At 38.6% G+C, this 21,682-nt stretch overlaps 1 protein-coding gene across 3 annotated transcripts in view; it reads right to left on the reverse strand.

The window, feature by feature from the left end:
• Positions 1–21,172, reverse strand: part of si:dkeyp-9d4.3 (caskin-1) — a 47,473-nt gene extending 26,301 nt beyond the window's left edge. For 2 of the 3 annotated variants that reach the window (XM_024259486.2, XM_024259485.2), the window contains exons 1-3: positions 20,577–21,172; positions 5,434–5,485; positions 1,915–2,012 (exon numbers count right to left, since the gene is read on the reverse strand). In XM_024259486.2, coding sequence (XP_024115254.1) covers positions 1,915–2,012; positions 5,434–5,485; positions 20,577–20,670 — 244 coding nt within the window. In that variant the 5' untranslated portion in view covers positions 20,671–21,172. The remainder of the gene's footprint in view (positions 1–1,914; positions 2,013–5,433; positions 5,486–20,576) is intronic. The other variant, XM_024259487.2, reaches the window with a different exon arrangement.
• Positions 21,173–21,682: the final 510 nt, after the last annotated feature.

Below are 21,682 nucleotides of genomic sequence, written 5' to 3' on the forward strand. Positions count from 1 at the left end.
GGCGGGTAGCGACTGCGGGCCATACAACGCCGCTTGCGGCTTTAATTATTTCTTCTCTTTCATAAGAAAAATCCCAAACATACCTGTTAAAAACTAAAAAAAACACGATTTTCATCACAGGGAGACTTTATGGAGTCATGTTAATGTAGCTCTTTGGTGCTGTAATGTTCTGATTACTCATAGCTTAGAATCAAGTGGGTGGAGGGACTCAAACATGAGATACTGGTTTGCAAGAGTAGGTTTACTGAATACCTCAATGTTTCTGCTTTTCTCTGATTTGTACAGAGCAGTCTAAGAAAAAAATGCATTTAATCAATTGAACCTGATATATCTCTCTATTGCAATGATGTGGCGAAATGTTAAAGTCTTTTCATGGTTTGTGGTTTTTAACTGTTTTCTCAGCTGACCTCATTTTGAATTGTCCCCTGTCTGTATTTCTGCGTCTTCTGGGAGTTTTTTTGGATTCTGGCCTAGGACCTGCCCACAGATCCTCCCTCTCAGATCTACCCCTCCTGCTGCCTCTCTCCTGGAATTGGATATTGGATTATCCTCTCTCCTGCTCGCTCCTAGGTCCCACGTCAAAACCACCCCTCAGTATCCTCCGAACTATGCCAAAGCTTCTCATCTTCCTTCTTTTAACCACCTCATCTCCAGTAGTCACTCACCAGACTATCCAATTTCCATTGATCCTATCATTGTTTCTCCGGTGTCACATTTCTGCTCAGCTCCAGCTCACTCACCACATCGGAATAGTCTTAAAACTGTTATATTACTAATTTTGGGGTTCAAAACTATTAGAAGAGCCTTTTATTAAAGGGAATTTAAAATCTTGAACTTTGAGGACACAACAAACCATCTATCCCATGAGTATATTGGGAGTACAACAGATTGTGGTTTTTAAGGAACACTGCTATAATCCAGTCTAGAAATTAAATTGGTGTCAGCGGGTCTTCAGTGTTGGAAATGACTCTCCTGCCGTAATTGCTCAGCAAACAGATGCTTCCTCATTTCTTCTTTGTAATGTTTTTTTGTATCCAGTCCAGACCTACAAGATATCAAGGTCAGTAAGCTCGTGCTAATGTTTTTGATCGGTGGAAGGGTTTTTTTTTTTTTTTTGCCATACAATGTTGGCTTGATTCCACTGTTTGGAAAAAATGAATCCAAGACAACTTTTGGCAAAAACATCCCCTTCCCTAGAAATAAATATTCCCTCAGCTGGCATTTTCATGATCAACATTGCATTTTAGCTGATTGCTAATCCACGTTAGGATTTTAAATGTTTATAGATATAAGTAGCACCTCTTTAATCGCTAAATATAGGATCTTTAAGTGGTGAGAACTGCTTTGGGCAATAGATTGGCCCACGTCTTAAACGTCTCCATGAGTTTTGAATGCACAGCTTTGACATTTCTGCTAAACTGACGTAGAACCACGTGGTAAAAATGCCCACCAGGTGTGCGCCTGTATTTAGAAACACACAGGGCATGACTGACTGGGAGTGCAGAGACCAGGCCTGCATCCTGCAGGGATTATAACTCCCATCTGCCCTGAGATTTTCAGCGTTTTTCTTCCACTAAAGTCTGCCAATGTGGGGTGGAGATATATCCGCTGCTCTGCTTCCACTTGGCTTTCAGTCCTGCAGATATGAAGCTTTCATCCCTTATTTCTCTGTTGTTTACCGAGCAAACAAATCTGTCACTCTCTGTCACACACTTACACACACACACACACGCAAAAGCAGTATTACATTTCCGACAAGCTCGCTGCTTATTACATAAGCCGGTATTATTTGTCACACAAGGAAAGCCGGAAATGTGTATTTGTTTTTTTTTTTAGGTGCGTGGAGTCTACGTTGAGTTGACACAGTGAGTTTTTAGGGCAACATTGTCTGTGCTCATCTTTTTTTTTTTTTACCTTTATGGTCTTTAATGTCCACTGCTGCCTGGGCCTCCAACAGCAGAGAGATCAGCTCCTTGTTGCCGCTCAGAGCCGCATGGTGCAACGGTGACAGCCTTCACACACAAACAGGACACGTGTTAGAAAAATAATAAAAACATACATATTCAAAAAGTCATAGAGCGACATTAACTTTGCTGAATTAATCTTCAGCATACCGCTGCTCCGCCCCTCTGCTCTACGTGAGAGATGGGGGGGGTTGACCTACTTCCATTAATAAGCAATCTTACTACCCCCGGAGTAGAAAGCACACACATCCGTGTGTGTGTGAGTGTGTGTAGCTAATGCATCCCTTGTGAAAATGAGAGCCAATCCCTGGAGTCAAATCAACAGCCCATCAGTCATTACTCAAAAACTTTGGTCCAATTATCTCATCCCAGCATAAGAGGTTCTGTTTTCTGTTCGGTCCACTGCCCCCCACAAATCTAACCAATCAGAACCAGCGATGACGGCCGAAATCTAGAACTGATGTGGGGAAATTTCTGAACTAATCAAGGCCATCAACTGCTTCATGTACCGATTAATTAAGGTCTTCGTGTGCTGGTTCATTTCTAAAACAGATTAGAGATTACAATGTGCACCATAGTGTAACTGCTTGGAGGTTCTGTCCCTGTCGCACAACGATGTCAGTTATGTTTAAAAGGACGTTTATCTATAGGAGTTCCCGTGTTATCCATGGGAGAAAACGCACACACCACAGCGTCCTCAGCTCTACCCTGACCTTTCAGCTGCAGATAAACCGTGCAGACGCAAATTAAAACAGAGTTCAATGATTTCTCTTTAACGATTCGGTCTCACTTTCTTTGAAATGCTGTAATCTGAAACCAAGTGTTTAATAAGTCTGTGACCACAACAGAGCTGATAAGAACCAGGAGGTGAAGCACACAGGGAGAAGAATCAATACATGTGAGGAAGGAACAGTCATCTGAACATACAGAGGTTTAATGCTACAGCTACAGAGGAGTTAGCTTAATGCTTGAAGGCTTGCATCTGGGTGGGGTCTGGGTCAGTGAGAAAAAGTGACAGTCCAATCACAAAACACTTCCACTCCAATCAAGAAATTTATATATTTTGTAAAAGAATTCTTAGTTGTCTTTAATCATGATTATGCCGTTTTTAGCCAAAACCATAAAATTTGTCATTTTTTTCAATTTGCTCCTAAATCATCACAATTTGAAAAAAGAAATACACAGAAACCCAATTTTAATATAAATTTTCTTAATATATGTCCTCATAAGATAAAATGCTACAAGAAAATGTTAAAAACACCAAAAACACAATTTTCTTTGAAGTGGTTTTTGAAGTGGCATTATGTTCAATTTATTTGTTTAAAATAAGATATCTGTTCAAAAAATGTAACAAGACTTCAATACTTCAAACTAAATTTAAAAAGCATATATTTTTAAGATTATATACAAGTTAACATACATTTTATTTCGTAATAAGTTAAAATAGTTTTGCAACAATTTCCATGTTTATGCACGTTTGCTTGGTGTTTATATGAATCGATACTCAAGTATTTTATTTTATCGCTCCTTTCATAGTAAAACCTAAAATGACAGGATTGAGAACTCCCAACCTAAACATCAGTTTATTTGGAGTTTTTCTTTTTATTTATATATACAGTATGTTTCACATTTTATGTATTTCACTTTTTTTTAATTATGAACTTTTAAAGTTACATTTTAACTGTTTTATTGATTTCTATCTATTTTATTCCATTATGGGTTTTGTTTTTAATTTAACTGTGTGGTGAGATGTATGGAGCAAGGACAATGACATAATTTCCGTAAGGATTAATAAAGTATATATATATATATCTAGTTAAGATTAAAGTGTTTATTTCATACATAACAGAGTTGAGAAGCATTTACAAATTGTGACCAGCTGTCACAGTGTACCTTGGTATAACTATTGAAATAACAATTCACTGGTATGTGCAATGTGGGAAAACATTTTTCAGATAGTTTTTGTAATTTTTTATTATCTTATCCTATCTTTCCTTTTAAAGTATACATTCAAAAAGTATTATCATCATTATAATAACAGCAGAAAAGGACCAACATACGTTTTGTATGATGGTACTGAATTCTGCAAAAATTTTACATGTAATAAAATCTTGTTGAAATATGTTTGGTGACAGTCCATAGTTATACACAGTTAAATGTTGTAATTATTTTATAGACTGAAGGTTTGACCCTCACTGAGGGTACTTCAACGTGCACCAGCTCTTCACAAAATTCTCTCATAATCATCACACTTCCAGACTTCATAAATCTTGAGACTGGTTAGAGACATGTATGAAACAACTTTGAGAACAATCTGAAGATTTGTTTATTTTGGTATTTGTTATTGTTTTATCAACACATTTGAAACTCAAACAACATGAGGAGTATAAATAACAGAAGGTATAACAGCTTGAACTCGGATACACAGTAGATTGATATTATTTTTATGTAATGCTACATTCACACCGGGAATGTTCAAGAATGCGCTAAACACGGGTTCTTGAACACGCTTTTAGCATATGGTGTTCACACTGGACCTGATACTAGCACAAGTACCTACAGTTGGAAGAGGAATGCTGTGAAATGCGAAACTCACAAATCTTGCTCCAGTCTTTTTCTTTCATTGCTTTATTCCGCTGTATGAAAGACTTGGTGTCATATAATTCCGACTGGGCATAATTATTCACTTTTCCTCCATAATCAGTTTTTATACAGTTGACACCTCCATGCATTGAAAGGACACCATCCAGAGCTCACTGCCAAACCAGAGTCCCTAAATTGGTCAAAGTTCAACTGATTTAACTTTCAATGCAAGTTCAACGGCAGTCCGTTTTATATGTCGAGCCTTAAAAACAGAGTTTTGAATGGAGAAGCCCAAAACGCTTATGTAGTCTACATAGACTCTTAATTGGAGGTGGTTGCTTAAACGTGTGTTTCTGAGGGCGGTGTAAAAGTAGCATAACTTGGAGCTCATGCCAAAGTCAAGTGTTTTTGTTAAAATTTAAATCAGTCACAGTTTGGTTTCAAAGTTCATCACTTGTCACAGTCTTCCCAAAAACTAGCAACACAAAAAAGCCATATTTGTCCGTGAATCCTTAAAGCTTCAGTCAAATTTTATTACTAAGTAAAATAAATTTGTATTAATAATAGAAACCTTTTAAAAAACGTCCTTGTTGTTCACATACTCGCTTTAATAGAAAGCCTTTTCAGATAAAGCATAAGCAGATTATTTCCTTTTTTCACCTCATGTCTTTAAATATCTTCACCCACACAATGAATCATACAAAGCGTCTTTGGAGGAGACTTCACACGTCTGCGTCTGGATGGCCAGTTTTAGATATAAGTTAATATTAATATTGATTTTTGAACCATTTAAAGGTTAAAGGCAAGCAGGACAGACAGAGAGGGTAATGATGATGGAGGAGTGATGATGAAGAGACTGTGGGAGGACTGGGTGGGAGTTCCTTACCCGTCTGCATCCTGGATGTTTACGTTGATCCGCTTTGTTGCTCCGAGGAGCTCTGACAGAGAAACAGGGGAAAGAAAATAGATTTGAGACTTATTCAGAAACAAACATGTGAAAAGCCCTTCTTCTTCAACCAGTTTATTTACTGCATCAATAACCAAGAGTCAGAGGGAAGTCACAAGATCATAATATGACCAGACAAGTAATAATCAAGTAAACATAACCTTTCAAGCTCTCCTGTTTGCACAATGTGTTCTTTTGAACAAAAAAGTTAAAAACCAAAATATATATTTTTTATTTAGTATGAGAGTAATGTTAAATCTTAAAGCTCATTTGGAGTAAAAAAAAATCCACATAAAAAGATTCACCAATTCAATGTATCCCCTAAACTTAGATTTTTCTACCCTAAAACTGTACAGATCATCATAACATCCCATAGTAATAAAAGCTTGAACCTCATTCTAAAATCAGAACAAGGAAGCTAAAACAAATTATTTTAAAAACAATAATAACATACTAATAAAACATTTTTAGATATATGTTTGCTCTTAAGTTGTAGTTCCTATACTAAGTATCCATGCAGAAACCTGATCCACTGATCATTAACTACATTTCTAAGACTTATTGTGTCATAATTGTGTCAAAACATGATAAAAACCAGAGGTGGCACCACCGACTGTATAAGAGAACTGGACCGATCAAGTGTGATGCCATCCATAGAAAATAACTTGGCTCCAAACAAATGAGGTCAATTCAATTTTTTGAGATATGAACAGTTTGGAGGCAGATGACATTTATAAACATTAATTGATTTAAGTTGGACTGAGCTTTTTAAAAGGCCACACCGCTTCCACTGAAAGCGGGCTCTAGAGAGTCTGCCAATCAAACGTTTCAAATATTTAATGTGGGGAGCCAGCAGACCAAGAATGATTATTTTGACAAATATAATGAACTAATAATAGCTGTTTATTACTCCACAGAAGTTTAATGTTGCATTTACAGCAAACAGAGCGGCGGAGGCATCAAATTTCAATGTTCAGTGTATGTAAAAATGAGATCTGCCGCGGCGCAATTTCGCCGGCAGGTGTGGCGCGGCAAGCAATCAGAGACTCAGCTTTGGGCGCATGATGTTTTCAGTGACTGGATCAAAGGGTAGAGCCAGTGGGTACTTCATATTTGGAACGCAAGGGGTGGTCACTCAGTCCAGTTTTCTTAAACAGTCAAGTAGATTGACTGTATAATGGTGCATTAACACCAGACGTGGCAGGCGGTGCAAATTCACTTCTGCCGCATGTCAAATTTACTGCTTAAGACTATTAGATTATTAGATTTGATAGGTGGGATCAAGTCATTAATTTGCAAACCTCAAGTAAGTCTCAAGTCTTTGTCCTTAAGTCCTGTGTCACAACCAAGAACTCTCAAGTCACATGTTGGATCAAGTCCTACTGTTGAAAGTTCCCAGTCCTTTCAACTCCCTTCAACAACAGTAACAAGTCTTTTTGTGTCTGAAATCTCAAGTCCAAGTGAAGTCAAGAGTTACTTCTGTCATAGTTCCAGTTGAGCAGCAAGTACTTTCACATTTTGTAATGTTGAGTCCGTAGTCATAAAATTTATACCTCGAGTCTGACTCAAGTCCATGTCAGGTGCCATAACTCCACATCTCTGGTTAAATAAAAAATCTACAATCCACATTTGTAATTAAATTAGTATGTTAAATATTTTTTTTTATTTTAGTACTTTTTATGTTGTAATTTGACATAATATATTGAAAATATACACAACTGAAATAATTTATCATTTTTTGGAAGGGGGGTCAGGTTTAAAAACCATAAAACAGTCAGAAAAGCAGCTGATAAATAATGTTGCACATGTGAGATGTTGCCTCAGGACGATCGTGTGCAATCATGTAATTTGATTGATTATATGAACTCACACATGTGAGAGACAACAGTGATCTCTGAAGGGCGATGAAGGCAGGAAACCAGCACACACTCTCTGAGAAGGACAGAACAAACAGCTTGCCTGTCCTTCTGCATCCACTTTTTTTTCCTTATTTTGGTCAGACTCTCATAATCCACAGGCCATAATCTGTGGCTGTTCTGTAATCTGCGGAAAAGCTTCTCCCTCTCCCTGCAGCTCTATCCGCACTTCATCCCTTCATCCTGCTCTCACACTCTAATTTTCCCTGTAATTTGCTAAAGAGTGTGTGCTGATTGGTGCTTTGGCTGTTTCTGTTTACCCTCCGAAGCCGTCATCACTTTCCTGCACGTGTGTGTGTGTAAAAATAAGTTGGGGACCCGGTTTTGTCCATGTTAAGGTTCCATCATCTTGGATTAAAAAATATGGGTAAACCCTCCCCCCGCATGTGATGAAAACATGTGTACGGGTATCTGTGTCACCACCGGACTGTCACAGAGTCATATTTACCTCACCCAGAAGCACCCCATTTTCCAGCAGCATACTCTGTCAAATCATAACATAATGATAAAACTTAAGTAGCCTTTTTTTTAGGGAGATCTATAATAATGTTTATGCTTCATGAGTAAATTTCTGTCTTGGATGATTATTTTTGAGAAATGTTGACCATTTCTCATGTCCAAAAGATATTTATTCCAAGCAGCAGTGGATGCAGTTTATTATTTCTAAGACAGGAACAAGATTATGGCTTTTATGGTTAAAATATTGCTCATAAATTCAGAAGCTACTCCAGGTTTAGCTGCTTTAAAGCTTTGCAAACAAGACACAGCATTAATCTGGATTTACAAAAAAGCTGCTTTGAACATTAGAAGGTGTTTAAACTAGCCAAGAGACTAGAAAAATAAAGGTCTCCATTGTTAATTTGCTGTGTTTTGATTTAAAATTTAATGTTAGTTGTCATAGATGTTTAATTTTACTGGAAATATTCATATAACTCATAAATATAATAAATCATATAGTGTTTTAATCCCCTTCAAGAAAGGGAGTTAAGTGCTAAGTATATGCCACTTACCCGTCTGTGTCTCAGTGCATTGAAAATACATTGTTTTTTCTCCTAAGCAGTAAGTCAATGAAGAAAACTCAAATGTGGTGAGAAGTTTGGCTTTGTTAACCAATTTGAAGAGGCATCTTCCTAATTCTGGCAGGGCATCAACTAAAACTGCTTGTGTTCCAGACACATTCCTTTTGCTGAAAGAAAACAAACCACGCAGGAGGAAGAAATTTTGGACAGAGCTGTTATTTTGAATAACATGATTCCTCTAAACAGCTGATCAGAAGCCAGTTTAACTCATCACCATTATTGTGTGTGTGCTTCAAGTTCTGACTTGTGCCACAATGATGGTGATTTCTATAAAGATTAAGAGGTCAGAAGCATTCTGGTGTAAGGAGTTCTGTTAAAAACATGAAGATGCTTGTTCAGACATGGATACTTAGAGTTTATAATTGTGTTTGGAAAGTAAAGCATGCCAGAAAAAGGGGCTTCATATTAGATTTGACGATTTAATTACTGAGTTTTGTGATCCAAACGAGCAGCATTCTGAAGTTGGGCTAGATCTGGACCTGTTTATTTTCACGCCTTTGACAAATAGAAGTCCATTTGGAAGCTTAGGTAGATCTCAATCACCTTGTTTGGTCTGGACTAAAGTGTAAACTTGGTCTACACTAAAATTAGAAAAATATACTCTGGTCAGTTTTAACCAAACCAAATAGAGCATGTGTGAACGCACCTTATACTCATACGAAGCCATGGAGTTGTAGGGCTGAAACTTGGTAAAGTACCATGTTTCATAGCTTAAAATATCAGTACTAGGTGGCAGTATACCAACACTGGCATGGCAGTAAGAGGCTAAGCAGTATGCTAACATAAAAAATAGTCACCCTTAATGCCTTTTTACCTCTAAATATGTGTGAATCTGATGTATTTTTGCTAGTAATTTAACTGTGTTTTAAAACTGAATTCAGATTGCGGCAAACAAAAAAAAATGGACTTCAACTTCATTAAAAACACAGAAATAGTGGTGGAATGGGGGGTTCACTAAAACCCCCAAAAATCCGTCTAAGGTGTGATGAAACGCAGCAGCTGTGACTAGTGTGAGACATAATAAATAGTGCTAATACATTCTTATCTCCCTAAAGCAATAATAATAATAAACTTTATTTATAAAGCACTTAAATTGTCCATACTGAACAATTCAAAAACAAGAACCATTCAACACAAGCATCTCAATTATTTGCTCATTTATTTGAAATCTTCTTCTTTGGTGGATCTGAAACTGTAAATCATTCACATTACTCTCAAACGGGAAATCCATTTGAAGAAATAACATTTTTTACTATTAGATTCTGTAGATCATAGTGGACACCTCTCAAAGTAAATCAAAAGTCACGCTTTGCAAGTCCAGGTCTTGATCTGAAGTTCAAGTATTCAGAAAGTAAATCAAGAGAGCACAAGGCTTAAATTAGCCAGTGATTTGGTATTTAAGTCGGTGCTGATTCCATCCATCCATCCATTTTCTTGATCGCTTCTTCCCTTTCGGGGTCGCGGGGGTGCCGGAGCCTATCCCGGCTACTGAAGGGCGAAGGCGGGGTACACCCTGGACAGGTCGCCAGTCTGTCGCAGGGCCTCAATCACACACACATTCACTCTCACATTCACACCTAGGGGCAATTTAGAGTCACCAATTCACCTATGAAGCATGTTTTTAGACGGTGGGAGGAAGCCGGAGTCCCCGGTGAAAACCCACGCATGCACGGGGAGAACATGCAAACTCCACACAGAAAGGTCCCAGCCGGGAGTCGAACCGGGGCCTTCTCGCTGTGAGGCAAGAGCGCTAACCACTGCGCCACCGTGCAGCCCTTGGTGCTGATTATTTAACCAAAAGATCAAATGTAATCTTTGCCTGAATTTAAGACCATCACATGATGCGTTTCCATTAACTATAAAATTGCGCAAATTGGATTGGCAACAATATATATGCTTAATGGAAACACCACAACTTTGAAAAAACTTGCATTTATTTGAAAGAAAAAGTTTTGCGCTTGGAGGAGGTGGTTTTTGGAGTGTATCAATATGGACACATATCGCAAATTTGCTAAAAAAATTTTTTATTTTTTTTTAATTAAATGCGCTTCTTGGTTGGAACTGGTTGCCCTGAGCCCTACACAGCGGGCACCACAAGTGGTCACACAGCTCCTTAAACGTTGTGTGTCATGCGAAATTGTTTTAACCACATTTCCTCTGTAAAATCACCAACCAAGATTCCCCAAAATCCCTCCATCGCTTCAGCAAATGTAGCCGGTCCCTACATAAGGAAGCGGCTACACTTGCCTGAACAAGACGCCGACGTCTCCTTTGATAGATGATGATTAAAACTAGTGTTCTTACAGAAATTTGAATGTATCTTGTCATGTTTTTACAACAGAATAAAGGGCCCAGCCGCTTACTTGTTAGAACGTTTATTTTTTAATATAACTGAACAGGCTTCTCACATCCATCTGTGTCTGGCTCATTCACATATATAAACCTTTCAATGATCCAAAAGCTTGGCTTTCATTGGCAGCATATCCATCTCAATGAGGAGATAGGGATGTTTCACTGAGAAACATCACAGCTTCTCTGTGTCAATGCTAAAGTGATAGTAGGTAGAGCAAAGGAGAACATTTTGTTCACACCCTTCATGATTTTCTGGTACAGTATTGGAGATGCTTTTGTACTGGAAGTTTATTAAATTTAATTTACCCTTATGAAGCGCTGTTGGCACTGATCTACACATCTTTGAAGTTACAAGAAGACAAACCTGCTAATAAACGATTGTATGATTTTTAAGGGTTTTGCTGGTATAATTAAATTAAGACTTTAAAAATAAATAGAATTGTAAGAGATAGTATTCAAATGATCTAACATGTTAGAGACTTTACAGCTTCTGTAAACACCACAATCTGATTACTGTTGTTGACAAGAAAAGGTAGCAAAATCTGAATTCAAACCTGACACAAAATGTTTTTAAGACATAATCATAAACATAGCTTGACAGTAAATAAGAAAACTTTCCAAATGGAAAGGAATGCTAATAAAAATGTATACATATGATCTGGTATTTAGTTTGATATAGTAAAAGACTTTTAACAGCTACTTTACATAACTGTTTTTTTAAATAAAATCTTTAAAGATTAAACGGAGCAGAATTATGTTGTCATTCTCATCTTAAAAGGGTTTTCTGTTAATTCTGTAAAACATCAGATTCCAGCAGACTCCGTTTTATAAAACTTTGCTTTGCAATCTTAATTCATCAATTATTTATTTTGTTGAACACCTCACGGATGCTCCTGAAAAAATACATTTCCAAGAAAATTTATCAGAAAAAATGTTCTTGAGTGACAACTGCTTCTCCAAAGTATTCCTGCCATTAGAAATATATCAAAAACTGGTCATACCTGGTGCCCAGTACACAAACACGAACTGAAAAAAAAACGAATATGTAGTGAGGATGATAATTTAATGTTATTTTCTCTCAATTGGAAGGGGCAAAGCATTTGAGAGTTTTGTAGGAAGGCAAATCATAAATGTATCCCAATAAGAATTCTGATATAGATGGATGGATGGATGGACAATCAAGGCCAATCTTCCACATCAAATCAATTTAAAATTCATTGGGATCAGTGAGATGCTGTAGCCTATCCCAGCCACGGTCGACCAAAGATGGTTCGCCAGTCCATCGCCATAGATATTAATATCTTCTATTTACATCTTCTAAAATGAAGGAAAAAAATGAAGCCTGAAAGAGGAGGGATGCATTGACAAAAACTTGCTCCATCCAATTCCATATTACCAACACTTAATTAAGCAGTTGCTTGATGAACAGCACTAGGTTTCTGTTACTTGTACTTTCAAAGAAGAAGAAAATGTGGATGCAAAAAATAAATCTGACAGTGCAGGACAAACATCCTGACAAAGAATTAATCCAAATAAAGATAAAAAGACAGGACGATTGATGATTAATGACCAGTCAGCTGTGAAGTTTATAGTGCCGAGCTGCCAGAGGGATCAGATATCCAACATAAGCCTGGAGGCTTTTCCTTTATCTGCTGCTCACAAAGTGGAGATTTGAATCGCTCCCCCTAAATGTTCCTCCTTCTCTGGGATACGTCCTCTTCTTAAGCTAAAACTCACAGGGATTTTTTTTCTTTGAATTAGCTGTGTTGCGTGTTTGAAACGCGTGATGTGTGTGGTGCAAATGAATTTCAATCTTTCCAATCAAAAACTCTAGTCGTTTCAGTCTGAGTCAATAGCAACAATGTCTGACAGTCGATAGCCTTTCTGGCTCCTGACCACAGGATGCACCAACTGTCTGTTAATGACCACTAATGTGTGCTTTCTCTTGTTTGGGTAATGGCAGATGGAAAATCACACTGCCTCTGTGTTTTACAGCGTTATTGATTATTTACTAAAACTACCCAAATAATTAAAACGTGCCCTAATTTCTACAACTGGGTTTTAAAGTTACAAAAAAGGCTTAAATGACATAAAAGGATAAATTATGAAGGAGGTTTAGAGGGTGATGGACATTCTGACAAGGATTTAGGATAATCTGAAAACAAAATAAACTGTCTTTTGAACCACTTTTTACTTTATTAAAGACATTAAGATGGTAAAAGTTTTCATTTTTCCTTTCTCTTTGCATAGATTTGAAAAAGTAATTCAAGTTACAGAGAGAAAACACCCAGGCTGCTTAAAATATAAATGGAAAAAAAGTGTAAATTGTCAGCAGATTATGGTGGGAAGGTGATGTTTTACACAGTTTAATGATAAAAACAGAAAAAAACATGGAGGTTTAAGAAACAAGAAATAACTGGAACCCTGTATCCTTTAAGCAAATTCCTCGCTTCAGTTTAGGCCAGCACTTTTTCTGTCTTAGTGTGGATGCTGGTGTCTTTTTCAAAGTTTTTGATACAAAATTAAACACACAAAAAAAATCACCAACACAAGTCAAGAACCAAAGGAGCTTTCACACGAAGAAAGATTACAAGGGACTCTGTTCAAGTGGATGGAGAAAGCCAATGATTCTCAACCGTTTTTGTTGTATTGCTTTCACACTGCACCAAACAGGAGTGAATCAAACCTGAAAACATCAAGCAGTTCGTTTGAAGGCAGTATTTCCCGAAACAAGAACCATGTCTTAGTAACTCTGTTAATCCATTTTTGTTTTATCTTGTAACATGCAAGGCCATCACTTACTCTATGTGACTCTATGCAGATGATGGTCTCTAGTATGTAGTGGGTGTGGCTTATAGCTCAAACTTTGAGTCGATTGAATTAGTTTAAGGTTCAAATTCCATGTCAATGACGTTGTTTAAATGAACAACAAATGTCCAGTCATGGTTTAACATTTTAAAAAGTCAGATTAATCAGGTGGGTTTCTTTACCCATTAATGGCAGTTAACTAGTAATATAAAATCGGAAGAAAACATAGTGATTTCTTCCTGAAACACTGTTTTTTTCTGGCTTATCATGTAGTTAACTGCTATGTATCTAAAGCAACTGTAGTTTTCTTCTCATTGAGTACAAACAGATGTGTTGGTCCTTTTTGCAAACGTAGTATGTTTCCTCACCAAATAAGATAGTCCTGACATTGTGCTGGGCGATATGGAAAAACCTCTATATAATGATAGAAATTATTTTATATCAAAATAAAGATATATCTCATGATATACCAAAATAAAGTATATTTTTTCAGTTACTCTCTGAAACAAAAGGACAAAATGTAATTCCTTGCTTTTCTGACTCTATTATTCAAGTAACATGTAATATCACAAATGAGCAGTGTTGGTCAGATTACTCTGGAAAAGTAATCTGGTTACTGATTACTGATTACTTCTTCAAAAAGTAATCTAATTACTACTCTAGTTACTTTTTTCAAAAGTAATCCGATTACTGATTACAAAGTACTTTAATACAGAAGCGTTTCACAATAAAAACTTTATTGTAAAGTGCAAAACTCGCAAAACAAACAAATTTAGCCTTTGGCTCTTTAACATAAAACAATGTCGAGTTGTTTTCCAAATAAAAATACAGCATATTGTAAATAAATAAAATCAGCTCCCTTTATAATTTTAAGGCAATCTTATAAATTTAATTGTTTGTAGTTGTTCAATTTAAATCTCAAAACGTAAATGAGACCTATTGTGTTTTTTTTCAACTCTAAACTAGAACATATGTAGATCAGCACAGCAGTTTACATTTTGTTCACTGTAACACCCCAAATTGATCAAAAACGGCTTAAAAACAAACAGCTCTGTTGACTTCCTGTTCAAAAGTGCAGAACTGTAAAGTTTTTCATTTGAAAATTTAACTGTAACAGACAGCAGTTTTTAAATTACTCCTTTATATTGTTGGAAAGTGGCAATGGGACAGTTTTGAACCATACCTGCTGCTTTACTATAAACTCAAGCTCCAGCTGAAGAACAAAACAAGATTACTCAAACATGCATGAATCAATTCAAATATAACTTTGAGTAAACTAATGATGAAGGAAGGCCATTATAACAAGGTAAAATCATTGAATCATTGACCTCTTTAACTGCCACTCTTTTTTTAACTGCTGAAGTTACTAACAAAGCAAATCACAAAAAGTATAAAGACTTGGCACTACTGTTCACTTTTTTTCAGATGATCAGGGCTAGTGAAACAGTGGTTGTATCTCATTAATAGCAGCTTCTCAAATCGACTGTCAGACAGTCTATTCCGTCTTGGGGTCAGCACCAATCCACCTAAACTAAATAAACGCTCCACTGGTGCACTTGAAGGGGTTGGAGTGTTGTACTTCAGGAAAACCTTTTTGACTGCTGGGAAGTTGCTCAAGGTGTCAAGTTCAAATCCCCCTGAGCTCAGATAGTTCATTACTTCTTGGTCTGCAGAGTAACAGTCCTCAGGCTCTGACTCAAATTCAAAAAACTCCATACCAGTTACTGGTGTTACTACTTTGTTTGGCACATTGTCAGTTTTGTCTGAGGCTCCTGCTGAAGAAGAAAGTATTTGGCACTCTGCTACCAGAAGATTCTTCAGTTGCTGTTTTCTAGCTCCATCTTTCACCCATCTGAGTTTGAACTTTGGGCAGCTTATGGCAGCAAGAAGAGCATCTTTGTTGTCGAGCACAATGGAGAAACGAGTCTGGATGGCCTATAATAAACAATAATACAGTTAAAAGTGTTTAACACAAGTGTTTCTACAATTTGGCCAAATGTAAATAATTTGTTTTAAATTGTTTGCATGCACTATATCACCCAAGTCAATTTGTGAATTCTGTTCACCAACAATGGAAGTACTTCTTTTTTGTGATTCTGAATCATACACACCTTTACAATAACATCTGGCAGGTCTGCTGTCATGGTGAGCAAATCTTTTAGGCTGAGAGACTTCATCATCAGGATCTCAAGTGTAGGCAGCAAAGCACCATATGGACACTCATCACCCTGCAGTATGTCCAGTGCTGCAGTAAGTGGCTTCATTGCAATACAGTATTCATGCATGAACTGATATTCTTTTTCATTGAAGCACTTGATACCCAGCTTGTTGCACAGGTTATTTAGCTCATTCATAGGGATCTCTGCAACTCTGGAGACTGCATCATAAAATGAATTCCACCTGGTTGATGATGGAACCAGGAGCTTCCTCTGGCTGACCTCCTCCACTTTTTCTGCTGCAACAGTTGATCGACTTGCTTTAGTCCAAAGCGCAGTGCATTTTGCAATAGTAACCCTGTACACAGATTTTGTAGTTGGACTAGATGTGAGGTATTTTTCAACGTCACTTGTGGAAATGAGGTTCATGGTGTGTGATGCACACCTGTAGTGTGGGGGGAGAGTGATGTGGCCCTCATCAGAAACAGAAGTGAGGGCTTCTGCTATGTCTGTAAAAAGTACATCTTCCTGCTCCTCCTCCTCTTCTTTTTCATCTTCATCAGACTCAGGTGGTGGGAAAGTCTTAAATGCTTTCACAAAATTGGATGCATTATCTGTAACTGTAGCAACAACTTTGTTTAGCACGCCGAAAGATGAATGAATTTGCTCCAGTTCAGCAGCAATGACATCAAAAGTGTGCCTGCCTCTCACTCTTTTGCAAGCCAACGCAGCTTTGTGTCTTTCCAAAGTGTCTTGGTTGAACCAGTGAATGGTTACACCCATATAACTCCTATTATTAGCAGTCCAGATATCTGCAGTTGTTGATACAAACTGTACATCATCTAACGCTAACTTTAAAGCGGCTTTCATCTTTTTGTACTCGTTTTCCAGATATGAGGTGAATGACTTTCTGTGTGGCAGATGTACATTATTGTTTGAGGGAATTTTGTCGATAATTCGGCGAAAGCTTGAGGAGTCCACAGTAGAAAGTGGCAGCATTTCCTCCACAATGTATCCCGCAACAAGTTGATTAAGCTCTTCTAACGTTACACGGGGCTCGCGGGAGAAATCCAGTTTTGGTTGCTTGGCTGGCAGACTCACCCTAGACTCTCTTGCTGTCGCTAATCTTCTGACTTCTTTTTCAACAAGTTGCGTCGTGCTGTGTGTCCCTTTTAAATGCTTCAAAAGGTTTGATGTGGAGTTTTTCGCCGTCGAAAACGTCTTGCTCCCCCCACATAAATGGCAACGGACCACAGCATTCTTTCCACTCGTACCAACTAAAGTAAAATAATGTGCGTACTTCCAACTCGACAATGCGTATTTTTCTCCCAGCTCCATGATGCGTGTTGTATTTGTTTTGCTAAGTTAGCTGCTGCAGCTGCGCACCGGCGATAGTCGCGTCTCAGGTGGATTACGTCACTCAGTCGCGACTTGCAAAAGCAACGCATTTTATTGACAAAAAGTACAAATAACGTGTTATTCTGCTAAGACAATATCGTACAAAAGTAACGCGTAGTTACTCGTCCATGTAACTATAACTTGATTACTAGCTTTTTCAAAATAACGCGTTAGATTACTGAGTTACTGTAAAAGTAATCTGATTACAGTAACGCGTTACTTAGTAGCGCGTTACTGCCCAACACTGCAAATGAGAAACTTTTTTTAAGTGTACGAGTTTTTAGCTTCATATCACAACATAACAAAAGTTTATCAATAAAAATAATTAAAAACGACATAAACAAATATAGACCATAGAAACGTTAGAAGAAAAATGGCACGATATACTCACACGATATGAATGCACTACTACGACATGGCAGCGTAGACGCCTCTATGTTTTCAAAAAGTTTATAAGTTACATCTTTACTGGGGATGCAATAGTTCACTTTCCCTACAATTTGGTTCAAACCTTAATTTTTGGGTCAAGGTTTTGCTTCGGTTCAGTATATGATGTGCGTGTATTACAAAACAACAATAAAAAAATACAAATTCAGAAATTCTTGTCCTAATATGCAAGTAAATAAAACCCTTTGAACTGGCTTATACTAAGTCTGGTGTAAAGTAAAGTAAAAAAAAAAACACTAAAAAATAAATCCTTCTTAAATTGAACACAACACATGCTTTTGATAATTTTAATGTAGACATACAGGTACACCGGAGGGATGCAACAATTCACTTTCTTAACAATTCAGTCCAATGATGTAACAGTTCGCTTTTAACCTCCTGACACCTCGTGTGCACATATGGAGACAGCTAGCAAATAAAAAAAGGTATTCCAAAGGAAAGCTCAAGTCTCAGGAGGTAAAAGTGAGAACTGTGACATCTTTAGTCTATATAAGGTATAGATATTATCAAAAATAAATCCCACAGTGGACAAAAACCTTTTGATTATTCAATTTCTGATTCAATTTGCAAGCTCTTGACTCCCTGCAATCATAATTGTGTGCATGTAAACAGGCTCACTGTGTCCCTGTAAGACACTTAACCAACATTCTCCTTAATATTAGGAAACCTGTGACTCACTTTGAATGAATGCATCTTCTTACTAAATGTAAACGTAACCACACGCTTGCTTTGACAAGTTTGCTGGTTTGTTTCCTACTGAACAAAGCATAAACTGAATGGCCCAGTATGAAAGCCCCATCAGACTGTCATAAAACTGTAGATATCTTTCTTCATTATTCAAATCTAGGCCCATTTTATTGCCCTAAAAACCAAATCCCATTCTTACCTCAGTGTTCTGCTTAAGTAAAATCATTGATTTCCTGTAACACTGCAGGTGTGTAAATTTCTATTATCCAAACCCACTTAATCCATTTCATGCTACGTTGACACCGAGCTCATGTTCAAGAGACCACTTCCAACAGAACATCTATGTATGTATAAATGCATGTAAATGATTCATTTCTGTTATTATTTAGAAAATACAATTTTTATTCATGTCCTGTGAATTAATCTTGTATTTATCTGCCACGTCTTAAAGGCCAGTTCGCACAAATACTGTCCGACTTTGATCCGGTCCACGATCGCATACAAGTGATGCACAGAACAGCTAGCTAGCATCATAGTATTAGCGGCTAACAAGCTAGCATCATAGCATTAGCATGTAACAACAGTGCTGTCTCCAAATCAGCACATTTTACTAATCTGTTGCTGCTTTAAGTGGATAAACTTTTATCCTCAGGTACTGGATAAAGTTAAAAATCACTACGTTTCGCTGTTTCATCAGCCAAAACAAACGCTGCAGGCGAAGTTGGTGCGGGGGTGGGGTTTTGTGTCTTGTGGCGCGTGTTTGTTTACCTCGCGTGCAAATAGTAGAGGTAAGATTACGCAAATATGTACTCGCCATGTGGTGATAAACCCTCTAACTTTTACTCGCCATAGAGGAGATAATGCTTGCAAATGGCAAGTGTTAGTTTTGGACCCTTCAAAATAAAAGTCTATCGCGAGAGTCTCATTTTACGATTGAGAAAGTTATATCGTGAGTTATCGTTTTACCAGCCAGCCCTACTTTGAATATCGAGTCTCAGCGACAGTCTGGTGTGAACACCTTATGCTAAGTGCGTTCAAGAACTTGCGTTCACCGAGTTCTTGAACATACACTTGAACGTCCACTGTGCAGCTCTAGAACCTCCTAAAAGCTAATATTGATTTTGCCAGGTGAGCTAAACTTTAATAAAAAGGATGTACTCACAGCTCAGGTTATAGAGATCATTCAGTCGCTGTTGAATCTGGACAAACCCGGCCGTTTAAGTCTGTATGAGACGTGGTCTTACATGATCTCACGTCCACTTCCACTCCTTTAATCCCCAACATTCATCTGTGTCGTCTGTGACAGTAGAGACCTCCACCACAGCGACTCCCTTCTAACCCGCCATGCTCTGAACTTCATTAGCATTCTATTTATAATACGATCACAGTCAGGCACATGACTAACACCCGACGTGTCGAGTGTGTTTTCGTCCACGCTTGCCTGTGAGTGTGTGCGTGCACCAGGGCTTTTAGATCCTCTCGCAGGGGAGACCTGGCTTACTGTTTAATTATTCAAACATAAACCTGGATTCACACACACTTTAACCTCCCCTTCAACACACCACACTGGGTCGCTCCTTCTGTCCTGCAAGGCCCCCCCACACACATCCCCTCCATCTTTAGTCTCTTTGTCAGTGTGCAGCAGCCTGACCACTCAGGGCTGATCTGTTCTGGCATTTGAGGAGAAGCATTTTCTTGTCCGTGGCACTGCTGGATTTTTAAAGACAAACATGCACAGGGCCAGTGAAGAAGGGTCCAGGGAGACCCAGAGAGGGGAGGAACCAGGGTGAAGAGGGTGGCAGCAGAGGGGTTAAGGAGAGGAGAGCAGTTCCAGGGCTGTAATTGAAATCTAATTATCACTTCGCATCCCAGCTGATTTCATGTGAGGCACCCACGCGCACGCGCACCCCCTCACTCCAAATGTCTGCACGTTTGCACTTACAATTACCACACTATACCCACGAACATCTGGCTTCCTCACACACCAATAATCCGCCTGTCCCGAGAGCAGTGCAGGACCTCTGTGCACCCTTTACCGCGCGCACACGCACCCCATCCCTGCCTCATAGTGGGGGACAGGGGAGGAGGGGCACGCGTGCGTGATTTCCATCCACATCCTGATATGTGCTGTCACCCATAGGCTACAAAAACACAGTGGAACAGGTTTAGCCCGCGCTGTCCTGACCTGGTAATGGCGTGCGTGTGCGTGTGCGTGACAGGAGGATGGACGGGGTACTGACTGGCTTTTCCTGGCCGCGGTCTCTGCAGAAGCCGCTGGGCTGTTAGCAAGTCCTCGGTCTTCACGGCCTGGAGCAGCTCCTGGTCCTTCCCCATGTCCCGTCCGTCCCGCCCCGGTCCGCGCGGTCCAGCTCTCTTCCTCTGCCGCCCCTCTCTCCTCCGTTAATCCGCCGCTACATCCTGCCGGCCTCCCGCTGGAGACGAGGGAGGGATGGATGTGCCGCCCCGGTTCTTCTGACAGGAGTCCGGCGCCGTTCACCTGCCCTCCCCTCCGCAGAACCGAACCGACCGGACCGGAGCTGGCGCTCTGCGAGGATGCACAGATTAAATCCGCGTGACGGCGTCAGAGGGTGCGTGCGCGACAGCGGTGGAGCGCGAGCGCCCTCCTGCTCGGTGGGTCAAAACCAAAATCTGACAAACCCTAATCCGCAGGAGAGCACGCGCGGGTCGCTGAGGTTTGACGTGTGACCGCTGCCGCTCAAGCGGGGCTCACGCTTGAGTCAGAGTGCGCGCGCACACATGTGGCGTCCTCGCAGTCGTTCATGTCATTTCGTAAGCAAAGGAGCACGAGCCCCTTTCGCTCCAGTTGTTGTGATTCTTGTGTTTGTGGAGCACAAGTCACAGAGATCGTCTATATACGAGATACTCACTCATTATTAAAATGTGTGACTCATCCATGAGCCCACGATTTAATACCAAAGTATACATAAAAAATTCCTCAAGGAAGAGTAGCGTTTATTTAAATTAAAATACATCATGTTGAAGTATGACAAATTGAATTGAAATAATTTTATGAATGGGAGTTTTTTAAGGAAAAATAATTAGAATAGTTTAAACACATTTGAGACGTAAAGCCTTAACTTAAAAAAAGTTAATGTCAATTTGGTGTTTTAAAAAACAAGCAAAAATTTGAAATAACTAAATTCAAAAGGGCATTCGTTGTTTTAAATATATTTTTGAGAGAAATGCTTTTGCTAATGTTTAGAATAAATAGATATTTGATTTTAACAGTCAAACAAATTAAAAATGTTTGTCTTTTTTTGAAAATAAAACATAAAAACTGTCATTTTTTAGGCTTTCATTATTATTATTATTATTTTGGTATTAA

This window comes from Oryzias melastigma, linkage group LG1 (genome assembly GCF_002922805.2).
Source record: "Oryzias melastigma strain HK-1 linkage group LG1, ASM292280v2, whole genome shotgun sequence".
Taxonomy (NCBI): Eukaryota; Metazoa; Chordata; class Actinopteri; order Beloniformes; family Adrianichthyidae; genus Oryzias; species Oryzias melastigma.